The sequence below is a fragment of the Poecilia reticulata genome, linkage group LG9, assembly GCF_000633615.1.
Source record: "Poecilia reticulata strain Guanapo linkage group LG9, Guppy_female_1.0+MT, whole genome shotgun sequence".
In the NCBI taxonomy this organism is placed as follows: Eukaryota; Metazoa; Chordata; class Actinopteri; order Cyprinodontiformes; family Poeciliidae; genus Poecilia; species Poecilia reticulata.
In genome coordinates this window covers 21,747,688-21,764,994 of record NC_024339.1, presented here as the reverse complement: position 1 = coordinate 21,764,994, position 17,307 = coordinate 21,747,688, and the positions used below count along the sequence as shown (strand labels likewise).

The window sequence follows — 17,307 nt, the reverse complement described above, 5'->3', positions numbered from 1 at the left end:
GTGAGCTTACATGAGATCGAGAACAAGGTGTGGTTGACCTTGTGAAGTTGCTACCTATAAGCAGAATGTCCTTTAACATCAAGAGTTAAAAACCCCTTACCATGAATCTAAACATATTTAATATGCAGAGCGAGAGACTTAGGGAGTAGTACAACAACAATTGCCTGATTACCGGGTCAAAGGTTGCACAAATGGATGCGGTAGAAGCCGCTTTATCCACATCTCCCACTTCCCTGCCCATTAAAACCGTAGCTTGCTGAAGCAGTTAAAGTGATGGAGGCTTTGCACATCTTTCGTCCTCTCATTGTTGCTCATTTAATCTCTTTAAATGGGAGTCTATGGTGTTCAACTCAAACTCAGAGAGAGAGAGGGAAGTGTTAACAGACCATGATCTTGCAGTGTTGCAATGTGCCGCAAGTGACTGCAGCAGAGAGAAGGGAAGGGTTGTCTGTGTTGAAGCAGGAAAATTGATTATGGGAGGATGGAAGAAATGAACTCCAGCAGGGGGAGAAAGAGAACAAGGGGAGGAGATGGGCACTGGAGGTGCAGCATCTGCTCAGGGAAAATCTCTGAGGTCAGCCAATTAGACGTTGGGCGACACTGCTATCCTCCCAGCTAGCTTGTAAATCCTTTCCCACAAGACAAGCCACGTGTCTCTCTCCAATGAACAAACGAGTTCACCGAGAAGCAAAAAGACTGAATGGCGTTAAACATGGGCAGGTCAGTGCTGTCCCTGTCACTCTGGATAGCATAAAAACCTGCAGGGGACAGTAAAGAATGAAGCTGGTAAGAAGCGACAGTCAAGGAAAGCAATTGTGAAAGTGCAATTACCAGCTGCTATACTCTAAATGAAATTTAATTTACCTAAAGTGCACACTATAGTAAAGAAGAGTAAAGAAAGTAAAGAGCTATCATTTTGAAATAAAATGACACCGTATTCACAGAGGAACGGTGGTTAGCAGTCTCATCAAGACAGTTAAAAACCTTCTGGAGCAATTCTGAGTGCTTCCACTCAGTCTTTCTGAATAACTTCCCACTATATCCTTCCCCCTACAAACACAGAAAGTCTTCACTATGTCACCTTTGTAACTCACATTAACAAAACCTTGCAGCCAAGAGAAGTTGAACGCTACATGCTGCTGATAACTTCATAAGTTCATGCAATGCAACATATGACTTTGTGGTCTGTTTATGACCTTTGTTTTATTTAATCATAGTACATTAGTTTCTGGTTAAGAAATTAGAAAATCTGTCTCTCTAAAATAGCCTTTTCATGCGCTGCAATATGTTCAGCAGATGATGTGAAACATTTTTTAACAAGTGATACCAGCTTTATATCATGGGAAAAGATGGTGACATTTCTGAGACGAGGGGGGTTTGCAAATTATTAAGCTTTTAATAACTGGTTTGTAATTCCACAGCACTGTGACATAAGGATTAGATGACTCAAGAAATCTGCACTCTGCTAGGATTTGTCATAAGGTAATATGTCACAGGCAACCAAACAGTTTTTGTAACTTATTGCTCATTGCCTTTAAAGTGTCAGATTTGCTTCTGCGTTCAGGAGAGTAACAAGCCTCCAGCAGTCCAGCTAACCCCTAAAATACATTAAAAACTGGACTTTGTTCAGGTTTTGTATGGACTGCACAAAATTAATATACTTATTTTCATCAGGATTTTATTTGAGAGACTAACTCAAAGTAGTGCACAACTGAAGTGTAAAGAAAATGATTTATGGTGTTTTATTTATTTTGAATGAAATGTGTGTAATAATCTTCCTTTACTCCTACAGCACAAATAAAATGCAGTGCCAAAAGCTGCTTTTAGACATCGAGTCAACAGAGCACACCTGTGCATATTTGAATTCTGGTACATGTCCAGCTGTTTTGTAAATCTTTAGAGGTTGTTAGAAATAATTAGGGAAGAAACAGGATCATGAAGACCAAAGATCAATGGTCAGGGGAAAGTTGATTAGGATAATATTGGACACTTCTAACAATCAAAACTTCTCCAAAAGATTTCACTCTGCAGAGAAGGTCCACCTTCCAGCAGGACGCGTGTCAAAAAGAATGCTTCACAATTGCAGTAAGCGCTACTTTATGTTGGCCTTTCAAATAAAATCTCAACAAATCACATTAAAGCTTGTAGTTGTGATGCCACTACTTTTGCAAAGTGTAACATTTTATTCTGTTTTGCTTTCCCTTTACTTCTCTGCATCTCTTCCGTTGAGCACCAAACACCTGCACACTATCACTAACACATAAGGTGCTTCCCACACACACACCAAATGGTTCTATGTTGGCAGGCTTGCCTTGAATACTCAAATGTGTAACAGCTTGGAGCTAAACATAGAGCCCAGAAATTACGTTCCATCACAATCCCTCTAAATATAATGAGACCTTCGCTGTGGTGTCGTTAGACAGATCAGTGGCATTTATGCTCCTATGGACCTGAGTGTCAGATCACAGTCCATTCAGTCGTTGTTCTGAACCAGTAAAAGGAAACTATAGATGCATCAAGTTATAGCACCTATATATATTGCTTAAAGCAGAGCACACAAGACGGATGAAGTCGTTTTCTACTAGGCAAAGCAGAGCAGATCAATACCGTAAATGGTAGACAGCCCATTGCAGATGTTCTAGCTCTATTCTATTAACCCAAGAGTCTGAGGATTTCAAGGCAGGGCTCAGAGTACCTGGACATCAAACTGCACTAAGCTCGCTGCCTCACCTCCTGTCCTTTCCACCCTCATCAGCCACAAGGAGCATAAAGGGAAAGAGCTCGGGCTGGATAACAGACACCAAACACCAAGCTTTTCCCCAACAAGCTGTCCGGAGAGGATGTATCAAATTCCTCCTCTCAGAACATATCACCTCATTCTTTCTCCTTCTTTTCCTCTTTTTGTATAGATGTGATGAGGATCCATTTCAATAACCCCGATCTCTCAATTCTTGTTTCAGGCAGTTATGTAACAGCTGCACTACCAGAATAACAATTGGAAAAAGAGATTAGCACAATCGGCCAAGGAGAGATAGACAGAGGGAGGGGAGCGATGAGTGGAGAAGATGGAGCAAAGGAAGGGAGGGAGGGAAAACCTAAGGAAGCCCCTTTCAATAATGACACATCAGTTGTAGTTGTGTGAGAGCAAGCGCACGCACAGATGCTGCAAATCTTAATTCCTGAACGCAAACCTCTGATTTGTTCTTTGAGTGCTGCAGTGATGCACGTTTTGTGAATTCAGCTTTAATGAGAATCACCAGCCAGAAAGCACAACAATAAACAGAGATCCCCAGGCTTTTCAGCATTATCAAAATGATGCATCATTTTTTCTCCATTCATTAGGGCGTTATGAGAACAAAACAAGCAGGTGAAGATGAATGTGGCTTTGGACTTGGAGAGTGAATTGCTGCAGTAAGGTGAAAACTGTGGAGGGGAGCTTTGAGCATGCATTTAAAAATATCTTGAGGATTCACAGTTTTAGGGAAGCCTCAGCTCTGCAGAGAGGCTGCCTTGTGAATATTTGATGTTGTTTCTTGTTTCTGTTTTAAAACAGAAGGGTACCACCTGTGGTAGTGGGGACTTTTTCTGATTACTGGATTTTCGAAGACATTTGATTTAAAACTATTGTTCTCTGCTACCTCATAAATGGAGTTTGCGTTCGCCCAAGCAGAAGTACTGAGGATGGAGGACCAGGATGTGGACCTCTAAACTGGCCCCACATGTGCTTTTTAAACACACTTTAATTAAAGCAGAGCAGGATGCAGCTTTTCACTGTGGCTCCAAGAGCCAGACTCAGTAAAACTATGTCGCAGGTTCCTTCAACACGAGTGAGTGCCTCGGCTAGACCTGCAAAATCATCTGTCAGAGGGGCTGTGCAGGACCAGTCCCCTCAAGGCATACATGATATGGGATTTATTAGACTCAGAGAAATGAGTGAAGGCTGTGCAAAAAGAATAGGGATATATAGACTGCAGGTTGGTAAAACTGGTGAGAAGATGTAAACACACTATAGCCAACATACATGAAGATTTTATTTATTCTTTTAACTCAAACTACAATGCAATAAAAAATAATAATTCTAACCCTAATTTAGAAACATTTATTACAGCGATTCACTTCATTGTTGACTTTTTTTGTTGGGATTTTTTCTAACAGAACTGTTTCTGGACCCAAAAACTATCTGCGTCAAACAGATGAAACTTTCACAACACAAAGCAGAAATAATTATCCATGTTTTGACCACACATTGAGCAGGAAAGTGGAAAAAAAAGTCTCCAATGCTCACTATAAGAGAACTGCATCAAACATCTCAACTATGAGGGGCCATCTACAAAATCTATTGGGTTGTGAGTAATGTCATAAAAATTGCTCTGTTGTACCATCAATGGATGTAAACATGTGGAGTCTGTTAAACTCCAAGGAGTTTAGTATGATCTGTGCTTCGGTCAGTTGAATTTACTGTGACTTGTTGAGCCTGTTTTGCTTCTAAATGTCTTACCTTCAAATAGTGCACAGCATAATAATTCTTTAAAGTCAGAGTTTAAATAAAAATCTGATGTACTCAGAAAACTCAAAATCTGTGTTCAATAGGTCTTTCAGAAGTCTAAATGTCAAAAATATATTCCCATATCACAAAAGAAATGATTAATCAGAGCTGGGGTCTTCCTCCAAGCACAGCTCAGTCCCTGGACCTCTGGTCCTGCTGTCTTTATGGTCCAACCTTGTGAAATATTAAAGCAGAAGTTGTTCTTCTGGCAAAATGACAATATACAAAGTGTGACTGCTGCTGCTGAAAAGTGCTGCACTGGTAATTGTGTTAAACAGTTCCCCCCACACTTAATAAGTTAACTCAGGTTTATGGTTGGATTTGTTTTCAGAGTGAATTTACACAGCTTCAATAAAACAATATATTTGAAGGCTTTATGCATATCTTTAGCACTGGTACCAACAAATTTCTACACAGCTGTGTTTAGATGGCAAAGAATAAAGTGTTTGTTTCTGCTCATTCAAGCAGCAGAGCTAATCAGTTATTGCTGGTTTCATATATTTTATTACACAACTTTCTTACCTGTCTCAGTTTAATTTACATGCTATAACAATAAAAACGCATCCTCTATCAAAAACAAGGTTATATTGCAAAAATAAATCCAAAAGCTGAATGGAATCACAAGCATAGTTAGAGATCCGATAACTGACTGTCCATAAACAAAGCTTCAGTCTCCTATCTAATAAATATGTAGAAAAAGAGGATTTCCGTTGTGGTTTGTGCAAGATGGCCTGCTTTAAAAATATATGAAGTTGTTAATCCCCCTGGCTTTTTAATGCGTATGTTTTCTCACAGAAACGAATGGCACAAAAAACGTCAACAATCAGCAGGTTTCAGTCTGAGAAATCAGATGGAAACAGCCAAGCTTGGAGCAAAAAGGAAAAATCCAGTCAAAAGTATGATCAGATAATTAGGAGTTGATAAGACTTTATAATAAAGTGCTGTAAAAATAGTATTTACCCCACTGCCAAGATAAATATTTCAAATCAAACTAATAATAAACAATGGAGATTCACAAAAATTACTCAATGATAACTCATCCAGGATCAGAGGTCACAGATTATGATTCAACAACAAGATAGCTGATAAAAGTAGCTAAATGAGAGAGATCCAAGGTTAGTATTAGTGTTACTAAAATGTAAACAAAGGTAGGTCTCGCCTACCTTTGTAGGCATCTTTATTTTATTAATAATTTATTAATAATCTGATTAAACTTTTAAGCTTCAGGACATTGACGACTTGCTGCTGCTGATGGAACAGAAAACCCTGATGACAAATGCCCAACCATCAGTTCATGACCTTAAGATCAAGTGCAGTGCTCTAGTCAAAGTCAAGACTTAAATGTGATTCTGATTGTATATTAATCTGTTGTTAGTCTAAAACAGATTAAAAAACACCAAATAAGTTTGATTTATACTAATTTTACAAAGAAGAATGTGTCAAAATTCCCCCAGTGATGCATAACACCACCTACCAGTTATCACAAACACTTGATGTTAAGTATGGCTCAACGTCTTATCAGGTTTAAAGGCTAAAGTTATTTTTTCTACACTGAGCCAAGTTGATCCGTTTTCACTCAATACATTTTTTTGAAAGACACTTTCCAGAAAATGTTACTGCACATTCAATTATTGCATCTTCTTATGCTTATGGTCCATTTTATTAGGCCACAATTGTATCAACCAAACGAGACGTTCTGTGTTATCGAGTGGCTTCCACAGTCACCAAAACAGTGACGGCAGATTTGCTGCATTAGAAAGCAGCTAATCAACCAACGTGATGAAAACATTACCTAAATCATAAGCTTAAGGCGATGCATCCAGCAGCGAGCGGAGTCGGTACAAGGAGTTCTGGGAACAAAAGGAAGGAAGCCGTGGATCAGTCTGATGCTGCTTACCCAGCACTTTATACAGGCACGATTAAGCACAACTACTTCTGAAAAACAGAAAGTCTCTCTAATTTCTCATTCAGAGCACAAAGTCAATATTTACTCAGGGGTTTAAAAGAATAGCTTCACGTTTTCAGAAGCATATTAATGTGAAGAAATTAAATGGTAAATCAGCTCCTTTCCCACTTTCTTTAAAAGTTCAACATTGCCAATGAGCAATTTAATCTTAATCTCCAGCCAGTTTTGACAATATTCTGATCTATCCAACTTTAAATTAGAATATCAAAGCTTTTCTAATGTTTTTGATTAACTATAAACCATGTGTATTTTTTATGCCATTAATTTTTTTGGGAAGAAAAATACAAATAAAAATGTAATAAAATTAAATTGAGAAAACTTGAGATGAAATATCAAATCTTATTTGACATAGAAACAATCAGTAGGTATCAAAACATTAAGATGATCCTTCCATAATTGAAAAAAGGAAAGAAATTATAACATTTACAACATAAGTCTGGGTAAGTCTGAATTGTGTTGACATGCTAAACTCAAAGCAAACACGGCCTAAAAAAATTTAAAATTACCAATAAACTCCTGAAAACTAATAAAATATTTGAGGAAATTGTGGCTAAATTTTGTTTTAATAGGTTGATTAGTGCCACAAAGAGTTTGCTTGACTAAATCCGCAAGAATCAATTTAGGTTCTTAGGTAATCAGGTTGTTTGCAACCAAGATTCTCCTGTAAAGCACTATGTATGCTGATTTTCAAAGTCGTACAATAGAAATTAAGTTAAATATTTTGCAAAAAGTTGATCCACATTCTTGGGCATCTTGAAACAAAATGCTAAGCTATTATTTCCAAATTCCTGCTTCTCTGAAACATTTGGGCATACAAATAATTTTGTTCCAAGAATAATTGATTGGTTTTCTTAATATGCCACAATATTTATTCTAAAGAAGAACATCAAAGCTTTTCTAATTTGGACATATTTAGTTTAAAGTGTCAGATTGATTATTTAAAACAGAAACTGCTGCAGACATTCATTAGCTCTCCACAGCTAAATTGTTGCTGGAGCTCTTTAGAAATAAAAGCTGTAGATGGAGAAACTAAGCAACATCCTCCATTGGCATGGAGAGGTTAATAGTATAAAGGTGTGCTGAGGTTTAAAAAAAAACACCTGTGGCTGCATCTGATTGAAAGTAGCAGCCAACATTTTCATTACAAGACATAAAAAAATTCAGCTACTTGTAAACAGTGGGGAAACTAAAGGAGTTTAACTCAGTCCTACCAAGACTGCTTAAAACATAAAGCAGACAAGCTATGACTAGTATATCTACTAAGCCAGTCACATATAACTTATTTAACCAGCCAACATCAGGTTATGTTACTCTTAAAAAGCCCATGCCAAAAAGATATTACATGAACCAGCATCCTAACTCTATGCATCAGAGTCAAAATGATCCTAAATAAATGTTAGAAATTAAATCATAGCTATACTAATCAGTAGTTATAACATGAAAATATCAATAATACATTTTGCCTTTCGGTTGTAGCAAAAAGCAAACAAATCATGTTGTGCATTTTTATTACATTTTTGTGTAAATACTGTAGTACTATATTTTTGTAGCACCCCATGCTTACTTCAGGGTTATGACTACACATGCGGTCATAAAGGACATTTAGATAAATTATTCACTCTGATGACTGCAACGGTGGTACAGATAAGCAGGACTGATCTGCAGACACCGTGAAGCTGCTGGCTTTGATGCCATTAAGACACTATGTTTCTAATCCACTGCAACAAACCTGAAAACACAAAGCCACATAAACACACGGCAAAAACACCTCAGCACCAATCTGTTATAGACAGCAAGACATTAAGTTGATCGACAGCTCCGCTTGCTGTTGAGGCGTGGAGGGTAGGAGATACATTTTGGAGGGCAGACGGAGACATTGTTGGAATGCTGATCTGCTGATCGTCTGGTTTACATGAAGACAGGCTGAGGACAGAGCTATGAGACAGTGCTGTCTAACTTTGCAGTGTTCACTAACAGCCTTTTGAGCCGTGGCATTCTGCACTAGTGCAGCTCATTTTTACCGCTGAGGTGCCTGATGGGCTGCTGTGCATTTACAGCCAACATACTGCCAGACAAATATGCCAACAAAGCAGCGCAGTGCATCCTGAGCAGACTTATTGTATTGATGAGTTTCAGAGTAAGCACTACTGATAGGCTACAATGCTTCTTTGTACTTGAGCAGCCAAAAAATCCAGTGTAAACAGAAAGGCTGGCCTTTCTATTGCAGCATTTCATTCAGTCCCATTATTTTTAAAATGCTCAATTCAATAGATTAAGTTTATAAAATACATTCTCTGGAAGTTTAAATTAATTGGACCATGTGTCAACAATATTTAGGCAATTAAACATGGGTCAATTTATCTTTTACAAAATGTTACATATTTACAGATTATTGGTTAATTTTCCACCTATTTTTAATAAACACAAACGTTTGCCGTTAATAGTTAACATAATAAAACTAGTCAGGCTTTATTTACCTGCAAACATTTATCAAAAAGATAGATTGTAAGGACACCTTAAGACATTTATGGTCTAAAAATCACAATATTCATACTTTTCCTTCTTTCTACAGGTGAAAGCTTGTCTCCCTACAGCTACAGCTCTGGCAAGGTCAGTAAAGAAAAATGTGACTTATTATTCTCTAGATGTAGTAAGAATCTAATGAAATACTGAAAAGAGTTTTTAAGTACAAATTCTTTTTCTAAAAAACAGGAAAGGGAAAATGGTTTTATAAAATATAATTTTTCAGCAATTTGACATACTGCACAGTGATCCAAATCTAGACTGCTTCTTAATTTTTAAGGCTGTAATGTAATAAGTTGTGATGCAATCAATGTGAACAAGTTTTAAAAAATTACCAAGATCAGGAAAAGATGAGAGGATGATTATGTAACATTAAAGTTCAATGTTTTGGTCATAACTTTGCCATAAAAGAAATAAAGCCAGATCAGTAGTTTTCTGATAAAAACAGACAGAAAGTGAATCTGAAAACTATCAAGTACACTTTAGATAATTATCTACAAAATCTAAGTCAAAATATAATTAAGCTGGACTCACAATGTAACAGCTGTAGAACATATTTCAAACTCAACGTGTCCTATGATCATGTAAGAGTCTCTAAGCTGTTTTTTACACTCTAGAAAAAATGTACTAGAACCTGCAGGTATTAAGTTTTTCCCATTTTTGTCCATCATGCTGAATTAAGACAAAGATCGCAGCAAAGCACAACTTCCTGGCTGCTGTCACCAGGTAATCCCTGACACATTAAAGCTGCTGGACACAAAAGCACATAAAAGAGGTGAAAATGGGTGCTGACCAGGACAATATGGGCGTTGTTCGCATCCTGACAATGCTCATTTTTCAAGAGGAGCAAACTCATCAATAAAAGTAATTTGAGGACAACATTATCCACCACTCAGCATCTGACCTGCGAGGTACAATGCCACAACACCGTGGAGCCAATTAAAATGCTACTTCCACCCATTGATGAGCAATTGTTGTTTTCATTCATCTGTGGACGAAGATTTATGTATTCACAAGCTCCACACAGTCATCAGAAACACCAACGCATTTTTGCCACATGCAGAGAGGAGTGAAAAATTGCGACTTCAAAAATGAAAAGAAATAGATTGAAAATAAATTAGACCTTTGACTTTAAAAGCCGCATTAGGATAATTATAGACAATCATTGCCCCTGACTTAACCTGAAGGAAATTTGCCACAACTGAAAGGTCAAAAGATTACACACGGGCAAATCACTCTGCATTTTGGAGGCTTACCCTGTTTCAACCTCAGACGTTTAGATTGTTATGCTCCTGAGTGGTAAAGTAAACGATGTGGAGAAAATGAGGGAGCAACCTGGGGCTTCGAAAGGAAGACTATAGCAGCTTCTGAGTCCGGTAAGGGAATAACAGATATTAGAAGGATTAGAAATTATTTGTCTTGTTACCAAAAAATAGATTTCAGGTGGAGTAAATTCAAATCGAGGTTTGGCTATTCAAGCAAGTTCACCCTGACAGCAGATGCTAAAAGCAGACTTCAAAAACCCTAAAATGTCCTTTCAATTAGAGGTGTACAAGGAGTTTGCTCACTGAAAAACAGACCAAAATTTGCCAGAGATTTGGGCAGAAACTTGAATTACGTGGACACCAAAACCAAATATATGTTAGATGTAAACCAATCACATCATTCAAGGAAAATACCGTCATGCCAGCAGTGAAGCATGGAGGCAAAGGTGTCATTATTTGAGATGCTTTGCTGCAGCAGGACCTGACCAGCTCAGCATCATAAAACCCACCATACATTTTACAAGACTTCAAAATAAACTCGACCCTGAAGATGTTGATGATCCAAAAAGTACCAAATAAATAAGAACTAAGACCGTAAAAAGTCACAAAATCAAGGCCCGGGTCTTGATATAATTCAGTTTCAATGGGATGATTTCAACCTGCCTTCACATGAAGGAAACCCCTCAAATGTCTCCCAGCTGAAAGTGAGGAACAGGACAAACCTTCCTCACACTGAGGTAAGAGACTGGTAGAGATAAGAAGGTATCTGGAGTTATTCAGCCAAATAGAGACTGGCTATTAAAGAGTACCATACCATAATGTTTATGGCAGTTGTCATGAAGTGTCATTCGGTAAATAATGACACTTTTAATGCAAAGTTGCTCTAAAAGTTGCATTGAAAGTTCATTAAAATGCCAACTTTGCATGATTTTGTAAATTATGATAATTTAATGCAAAGTTGGCATTTTTAATGGACTTTTAGAGCAACTTTACATTAGAAGTGTCATTATTTACAGTCATAAACATTCATAAAGACTTCTTTATGTTCATAACAAGTGTTATGTCATGTTTATGACAGTGTCATGTCAGTCTTATGTACACCCCTTCAAATAAAGTGTTACCATATCTTTTAATGTGAAAACAAGGCTCAGGTTCTGGTGTTTACCTGCAATTACATCATATTCCACAGAGATAATTTGACAAAAAATATAGGACATTGACGCAAACAATTCTTTTGAGAGATTAGTTGAAACAGCAACTTTCAAAAGTGTCTGTCACAAGTAGTTTTACTCTTGTCACAATTGGAAATCTGTTGACAGGGACATTCATAAAGAGGGGATCACTGCTATATACCAACCTTCCTAAGAAAGCAGGTGTGATGTCGACTGTAGTCTTTCCACAGCCAGGCAAAGTGTGAATTACTGCCTGGAGAAAGAGCTGAAGGCATCAGGAAGGAAACAATGAGTGGCAGAAAGAATCCCTCCAGTATTAAGGTCTGCTCTAAAAACCAGGAATGGCTACCAGGCAGTGTTAAAAAAAAGGAAGGAGCGAAGGAGAGGTTATGAAGAAGAGCTGAAGGAGGGGGAGCTTTTCCCAGATTGAAGCTGCGTGGTTGTGTAAGAGATAAGAGATGTTCAAGTCGAATATCAGACCCTTTAAGTCAAAGTTGAATTGCCTTTGCACCTTCCACATCACTCCCATCACATCCTCCTTCATACAGTAAGAGTGCTTTCCCTTCTTGAACCTCATCTTCCAGATATGCTCAGACTGCACTCTCACACATGCAATATGCACACACACAGTCATCTCTACATTCACTTCCAGAAATAAAAGGTTGATAAGGTAGGGCTTTTAAAGAACAGGAGGTGAAGAAAAAAAGACCATGGGAGCTTAAACAGCACAAAAAAGTCAGAGTGATGGCATGTGTGCCATTGTGCTGATTAGTTTAAATCAAAAACAGAAAAAAAGATGAATAAATTTGAAACAAAATAATTTTCTCTTTGACTTTCTGCTAACTTAAGAGCTTTTGCTCAAATACATCCGAAAAGTCTTTCAGCCCAGCCTTCCCTGTGGGAAAGAAGAAGCTGTGCTGTGTTTCTGTTCGTAACACTGTCTCTCCTGCATCAGCGTCAGATTGGTTTACAGCTAGCCTGGCACACAGCGCACTCACAGGATGGCTGGACTCATTTACCGACTACCGGTTTCACCACCAATACACAATCTGCGGATGACTCATTTTCATTAATGAGTTTCAGTGAAAAACAGCGAGCGTCCAGAGGAATGAAGCAGACCTGATGATGTGAGGGGGGGTGAGATTTATTGCTATAACGAACCTTGCCAGTTGTTCTGCTCTGTCCGGTACTTCTCAGTCAGAGAAGCCTGCAGGTTATTGCTCTGCAGTCATTACAATTCCTCACTGAGGAGAAAAAAAAAACTGGGAGAGAGAGAGTCTGTTGCAGAGTCAAGCAAGCTTACTGTCCTGGTGGAGGAATAATTCATACTGCATTGTGAAGACAAAGAAAGAGAAGAGGGTAGAGAACGTACTGAGACAGCTGAGACAGGACAGTCGATAAAGCAGTCAGGAGTAGGACAGCATGCAGTGTGTGCTACCATTTCCTCGTGTCTGTATGCACAGGACATACATGTATTTCAGTGTACACACAGTGGAAACACACTCTGAACAGGGTTCCCATGTGTGCCCTGGCACCCCCTGAGATAGCATGACAGAGAAAGCAGGAGGGTTGTCTCAATTCTTCTTGCCAACCCTCCCTCCAGTCACCCCACCCCTGCCTGCCCCCCACCTGTGAAGGGTCCCAGTACCTTGCGCTTTTTATCCCGGGAGCGACTCCTCTTTCTCAGCCTCTCCTCCTCCTTCTCTTTTTCTTCCTTCTCCAACTGGGCTTCTAAATCCTTGTTCTTGCGGAGATGTTTGGCTGCTTGTGCCATGTTGGTGGTGGTGCTGCTGCTGCTGCTGCTGCTGCTGGTGCGGGTATCTGCGGCGTTGGCGTGTCCAGATCTTGTTACAACGCTCTTGCGGAGGGGACGGGTCTCCTACCTGATGCGGGCCAACACTAGCGCTGCTGCTGACTGTTGTTCCTCTGTGGCCCTGCAGAGTCTGTGAGCGTGCTCACCCTCTGCCTCCTCCTCCTCCTCTTCAGCAGTGCAGTCACACACACACACAGCGGCGGTCCTCAGCCGTCTGCTGTGGGATGCTACTGCAGCGCAGCTCTCTTCCTCTCCCTCCCTCTCTCCCTTGCACACTCTTCCCTATCTCACTTTCTGTGCTCAGTTTCTTTTTCATCTCAGGTCTCCCTCCTTCACTAATCCAAAGACAGAGAGCGTATATAAAGGTACATAAACAGGTTTGTCTTCTTTTATAGCTACTTTCCTTCCCTGCATCTCTTCCCCACATGCTGTAAAATGGCTTCGATTCTCCTGCCACCCTCCCCATCAACAAAGATTGCAAAAGGATGAACTGACAGTTGGCAAATAGCAGGAGCAGCTTTAAATCAAAGTCAGCTCTCTCTTCTCATGCTGCATTGATTTTGTTTCCTTTTCCTGTATTTAATTTCCCAGTATCTCATAGACCTGCTGTGTGTCCATCTGTGTAGGATCGCTCGCTGGGCAGTGCAGGGATCCCGTCATCGCCCCCGCCAGTCATGCACACACATGCATGCAAGCAAACCAGGATAATTTAGGAAATAAAAAAGACATTCTAAGACATCTATGAGGTGTTGGGTTGGGGGGTCTGCTACTTGTCTACTCCCCACTATCTTGCTGCGCTCCCCCCCACCCCCAGTCACCTCTCTACCTCACTCGCTAATGTTCAGGCGCTGCAGCAGACAGGATCGGTGCCCGTGCAAGGATGTTGGTGCAGTGTGTATGTTTCGTTCATAGTGAGGCAGGGAGCAATTACTGGGGATTTCACATCTGTTGGAATGCAGTAATACTGATTAAAAGTGTTGCTTCATTTATTTCCCTAAATCATGTGTTCTCAGCTAAACACAGTGTTTTTTTAAGAAGAGTTATTGTTAAAAACAAATACATTTACTGTTTCTAATAATGAAGTCCCCAGAAAAACAAGTGCACAGTAAAAAGAGTGCTAATGGAGCTGGCACCTGTTTACTGGTATTGCTCTGCCTCTCCTCCTCTCTTTGCCTTCCTCCCCACCCTTTTCTTTCCTGTTTTCTCCCTCCATCCTCCTCTCTCTGAAACTGCTGGCACAGGCAAAAACAATCCTTTAACATCTCTCTTGCGCGGCTCGCTATACATCACACATATAGTTTACAGAGACACTTTAGAATCACTAACACACCTCGGGTCTGCACACATGTCATCACATGTGCTGACACATACTTAGAGTCATAAAGCTAGTGATGGATTGCGCTTTGACTCTTTCACATTTTTATACCTGGCTTACTTTTCTTTCAATTACTGAGTGCCCATTAATAAAATAAAATAAAAAGAAAACTGGTCTTTACTCTGATTTTTCCAACTGATTGTTTTTTTTTTTCCTTTGGTCTTGCAGTGACTTCTAATATTTATTGAAATAATTATCTGAACCACATTTTAAAAGAAAGGTAGCCTACCTGACATTTCAGCTTAACACAAACACAAAGAAATCTTTGCAGAGCTGACTGTTTCTCTGCTGTAACAGTACATCACTGGGCAGCCAGTTTATTACCCATTTTTGAGTTGAACAACAAAGTTTAGTATTTGGGTTGCATACATTAGAAAACTTCCTAAATGCTCTTGTTTCATGTCAGAGTATTCTACTACTGTTTGGTGTCCTTGATTAGATTAGATGGTTTAAATTAGAAGAAATTAGACATATTGACAATTTAGCAAGTTATTCAAGTAGCTAACATGAGTCTCAGTTGTTTGTGGGAGAGACCACAACCACTGCTGGATGGTTAGCAGCTTTGTCACACACTGCTGTGAATAGCATACTGTTTTTAAAACAACATTTACCACAAGTTAGCCAAATGTGGATTTGTTGGTCTGTCTGGCATGAATTCATTCCACAAGTGTTAAACAGGTTTGGGGTCAGGAGTGGAGGCTGGCATTTCAACTAATGTTCAGAGTCAACTAATAATGCAAGTGACAGTCAGACTTGAATAAACCCCTACAAAGATAAAACATCTCTTACAGTAAAGACAGTAATATTGACAATAACGTCATTGGTGAAGGGGCCAAGTGTTGCACAATTCCAGTAATTATAAATACCATATAATACAAATGAAATGTAGTGGGTTATTGCATAAAATTTACTGCATTTACATATATTTTTTTACTCTACTATAGCACTGGACTGAGACTAGGTATATGAAAATGTCAAAACCTAAATCATTTGGACCGGTGTTGGCAAAAAATAATGCTGAGTAGAACAACCCTAAATAAAAGTGTTGGCAAGACATTAAAAATGAGAAAAAAGTTAATAATGTTCCATGAAACATTTCTTTCTTTAAACACTTGCTGGCTAAGTCCCCCCCCCCCATCAGCGCTACCATCACTGCTGATCAGATGTGCTTCTCTACGCTGCAGCATGCTAATAAATAAGAGTGGTGATATTGCTTTCTATCTGCAGTGCTACTACACAAATCACTTGCTCATGTGGCCCAGCTATAACACAAACAAACACAAATACTGATGGTGCTGACAGCTCCGTGGCAACAGATCCATCACAATATTGAACCCCAGGGGAATATGTCAGAATGAATCACCAGCAGGAACCTGCTGCACAGTTAATACCATTTTATCAGTTTTATTAAGCTGAGAAAATGCACAATGTTCAACAGTTGATTTTCACACAGACAGACCATCATCCACCGGCGCATCAGACCTGCTGACCACCAACAGCAGGCAAGGTGGCTTAAGTATCCTGAGGAGAGAGAAGTATTTTTGTCTTCTGTTCTCACATAAACACAAATTTCTTGTACTCAACAACCTTGAAGGAGGGTATGATATATTTTCCAGGCAGATAGTAACATTCCATACCACAATCAAGTAACTATGTTGGCTTCAGTTCTTATAAAAATGCTGTATGTGCAATATATCAAAACTAACTTTTTAAAAAAATCTGAATTTGTAATTTGATGTCTTGAAATTGAACCTCTGTCTCTTTAAGAAGCTTTTTCTGGCACTCCACATTCAGGGTGTCATCACAACAATGCTCCTCCATGATACCGTTTACAACTGTTCTTAGGAACATTGAACTGGGAGGTAGTTCAATGCAGCTCCACAAGGTATTTGCTGTTGCTGCTGCCACTAGACTGGTGGAGTTGAGTGGGGCAGGTGGATGGGGACTGCAAGATAACGAGGTCACTTTTCCTATGAGCAAATGTTTACAAAGACCTGAATGACTGTCATGGAAGATTTATGTTCTTAATGAGGGAACATAGCATATAAAGCTCAAAAAACTATTTTTCATAATATTCTACCCTTTAAAAGATTCAGCAAGCTTTGTGTTATTGGTGATAGGCTAGCAGTCAACAAAAGCAATTCAGCTTTGTGAAACTTAATGCTTGTGAACTATAATGCTTGTCAAATATAAGCACTAAAGGAAAATTTGTAGATCCGTAACTCAGCAGAAATGTCATACTGTATTTCATAAGTTGTAGAGATTTGTTTAAAACCACCTCTTCAGGTGGTGTCTTCGTAAGTTCATCTAACGTATACAAACAGCCCGTCGGGTGGTCCTGCCTGGCACTAGAAAAGACAGGTTGTAGAGAGCTGAAGGGAACAAAGAAACGCACAGCTACTGCCTGAGCTCCCTTCAGTGTGATAGCCAGCACCCGCCTGCACATTAACCGCTCTACTGCTCCTCCAGAAACAGTGTTTGGGACCTGACAGAGCCACACACAAACAATCGCAGAAACCTACTTCAGTGAAAAGAGACAAGACAGACAGCCCATTCAAAACATGGAAGCTCACTGTGGATAATCTGCCACATTCAGTGAAAACTCAAAAAGTTTAACTGACGAGACAGTGGTATGGAAGAGAAAAGT

The 17,307-nt window shown here is 39.3% G+C and overlaps 1 protein-coding gene across 3 annotated transcripts in view; it reads right to left on the bottom strand.

The window, feature by feature from the left end:
• The window catches only part of ank1a (ankyrin 1, erythrocytic a), a 100,875-nt gene extending 86,944 nt beyond the window's left edge, over nt 1-13,931 (bottom strand). Inside the window, exon 1 of one of the 3 annotated variants that reach the window (XM_017306670.1) lies at nt 13,121-13,931. In XM_017306670.1, the coding sequence (XP_017162159.1) occupies nt 13,121-13,246 (126 nt within the window). In that variant the 5' untranslated portion in view covers nt 13,247-13,931. The remainder of the gene's footprint in view (nt 1-13,120) is intronic. The other 2 variants (XM_008418607.2, XM_008418612.2) reach the window with 2 other exon arrangements.
• Nucleotides 13,932-17,307: the final 3,376 nt, after the last annotated feature.